This window comes from Grammomys surdaster, unplaced genomic scaffold, assembly GCF_004785775.1.
Source record: "Grammomys surdaster isolate TR1022 unplaced genomic scaffold, NIH_TR_1.0 125430, whole genome shotgun sequence".
Classification (NCBI taxonomy): Eukaryota; Metazoa; Chordata; class Mammalia; order Rodentia; family Muridae; genus Grammomys; species Grammomys surdaster.
This window is the reverse complement of record NW_021620297.1, coordinates 652,561-654,450: the sequence shown is the minus strand read 5'-3', so window position 1 is coordinate 654,450 and position 1,890 is coordinate 652,561. Positions and strand designations below refer to the sequence as shown.

The 1,890-nt window shown below is 53.2% G+C and overlaps 1 protein-coding gene across 1 annotated transcript; it reads left to right on the top strand.

The window, feature by feature from the left end:
- Nucleotides 1-224: 224 nt before the first annotated feature.
- Nucleotides 225-1,514, top strand: Sycn (syncollin). Its single transcript, XM_028786251.1, has 2 exons — nt 225-638; nt 1,355-1,514. Exons 1-2 carry the CDS (start codon nt 244-246, stop codon nt 1,362-1,364), a joined length of 405 nt encoding a protein of 134 aa, XP_028642084.1. The 5' UTR covers nt 225-243; the 3' UTR covers nt 1,365-1,514.
- The last annotated feature ends 376 nt before the right edge of the window (nt 1,515-1,890 follow it).

Genomic DNA, 1,890 nt, shown 5'->3' with positions numbered 1-1,890 from the left:
ATTTCTATTCAGCGGTGTAAGGTTTTCCACGCTGACCAGCGAGGTCTCTAGCGCCTAGGGCAGAGAGAGTATCTGTATTTACTATTCAGTGGTGTGAGGTTTTCCCGGCGGATCAGAGAGGTCTCCGGCGCCTAGGGCAGGGGGCGTGTCCTTGTTCCTCCCCAGTCTTTATCTCACAGCTTCTCTCTTCCCATGGGTCAGACGCATAAATGCACCTCAGATCTCTCGTGATCCATTGTCACCATGCCCCTGCTGTGCCCGCTGCTGCTGGCTTTAGCCCTGGTGGCTGTCCCTGGTGCCCATGGCACTTGCCCGGTGCCCGCAGACCTGAAGAAGTCAGATGGGACGCGCACGTGCGCCAAGCTCTATGACAAGAGTGATCCGTACTATGACAACTGCTGCCAGGGCCCCGAGCTGTCTGTGGAGCCAGGCACCGACCTGCCCTACCTGCCCTCGGACTGGTCTAACACTGCATCGTCTCTGGTAGTGGCCCAGCGCTGCGAGCTCACTGTGTGGTCTCTCCCCGGTAAGCGTGGCAAGACACGCAAGTTCTCTGCTGGTACCTACCCTCGCCTGGAAGAGTACCGCAGAGGCATCTTCGGAGACTGGTCCAACGCCATCTCTGGTCTCTACTGCAAGTGAGTCCCTACCCAGACCCACCACCCAAACCCAAAACTGTTCCTGGAGGTCCCATCTCTGAGTGCACCCCTAGACTAACCCTGTTATCTTCTATAGTATGGCCTTCATTCCCCCCTAAAATCTCTTAGACAAACTCTAGGTTCCCCATACTAGGAAATACACACTCCATCCAACTTGTGCCTCCATTCTAGAAGCCCTTCCACTCAGTGTTGCCCTAATTCTGCACTTTCATGAGGTTCCTGGCTTCAGACTGAGGAGATCACTGGTTCCTCTGGGGCCCTTAGACCCCTAAGCCAGCCTCGCCTTATCAGCCCCTAGAGCCAACTCTGAGACTTAAAAACCTCTCAGGCCTCAAGACCCTAGACCCAAATCTTGAAGAGTTAGTCTGATCTAACCTTCCACCCCCACCAACTCTGTCTAAATCAGCCCCAAACCCAGAAATCATTTGTAGATCTCCCAGACCCAATCTTGGGGGTCTCCAGGTCCAGCAATCATCCCAAGGCCCACAGACTTCAGGTATCCTCTATTTCACTGTAACAACATTCCAAACTAGCTCAGTGGAATCCCTCAAAAAAAAAAAATCGCCAGCCCCGCAAACCTTCCAAGCCAGGACCCCAAGCTCCTGAACCTGAGCTGTGAACCCCTCCTCAGACCTTCCCACAAGGGACATCCCTGTCCTGGCACCCCCTATTGGGAATTCATGTTTCTATTACAGGTGCAATTGATGCCGTGAGGGTCATCTCTAGTTCCGCGCAGTGCTGAGCCCTTCCCAGCCTGACCTTGGGGATTGCTGTGGCCCCAAGAGACAGGAGGCGACATGGCCCCACTGCCTGCTCTCATAGCTCCCTTATAATACAGCCCTTGCGAAGTTACAACGCTGTGTGACATCTGCGTGTGTTTGAGACCTAACACCCAGGGCCGGATAGAATAGGAAGAGCAGAGAGGTCAGATCTGAATCAGGCCATACTGAGGACGCAGCCTTAGATTGTAACTTGGGGTTGGGATGAACAAAGACATCCAGGGGCAAGAGCAAGCACTGTTGGCTGCTGCCTAAATATTTAAACACTTCTTGTTTACTTCCGGTAAATATTTGTCTGCCTATGGAGGAGTTACAGACTCTCAATATTAATGCCTAAAACATCAGGGTCATTCTAGGACCTAGTGCCAGTATAGAACCACTGTGTATTGGATGATGTGCTAGGCAGGGCTCTACCACTGAGCCACGCCCCCAGCCCCTCACTGGGGGATTCT

What these genes read in the sequence shown, in the direction of transcription:
- Sycn (XM_028786251.1), top strand. Translation starts at nt 244, where the DNA reads ATGCCCCTGCTGTGCCCGCTGCTGCTGGCTTTAGCCCTGGTGGCTGTC.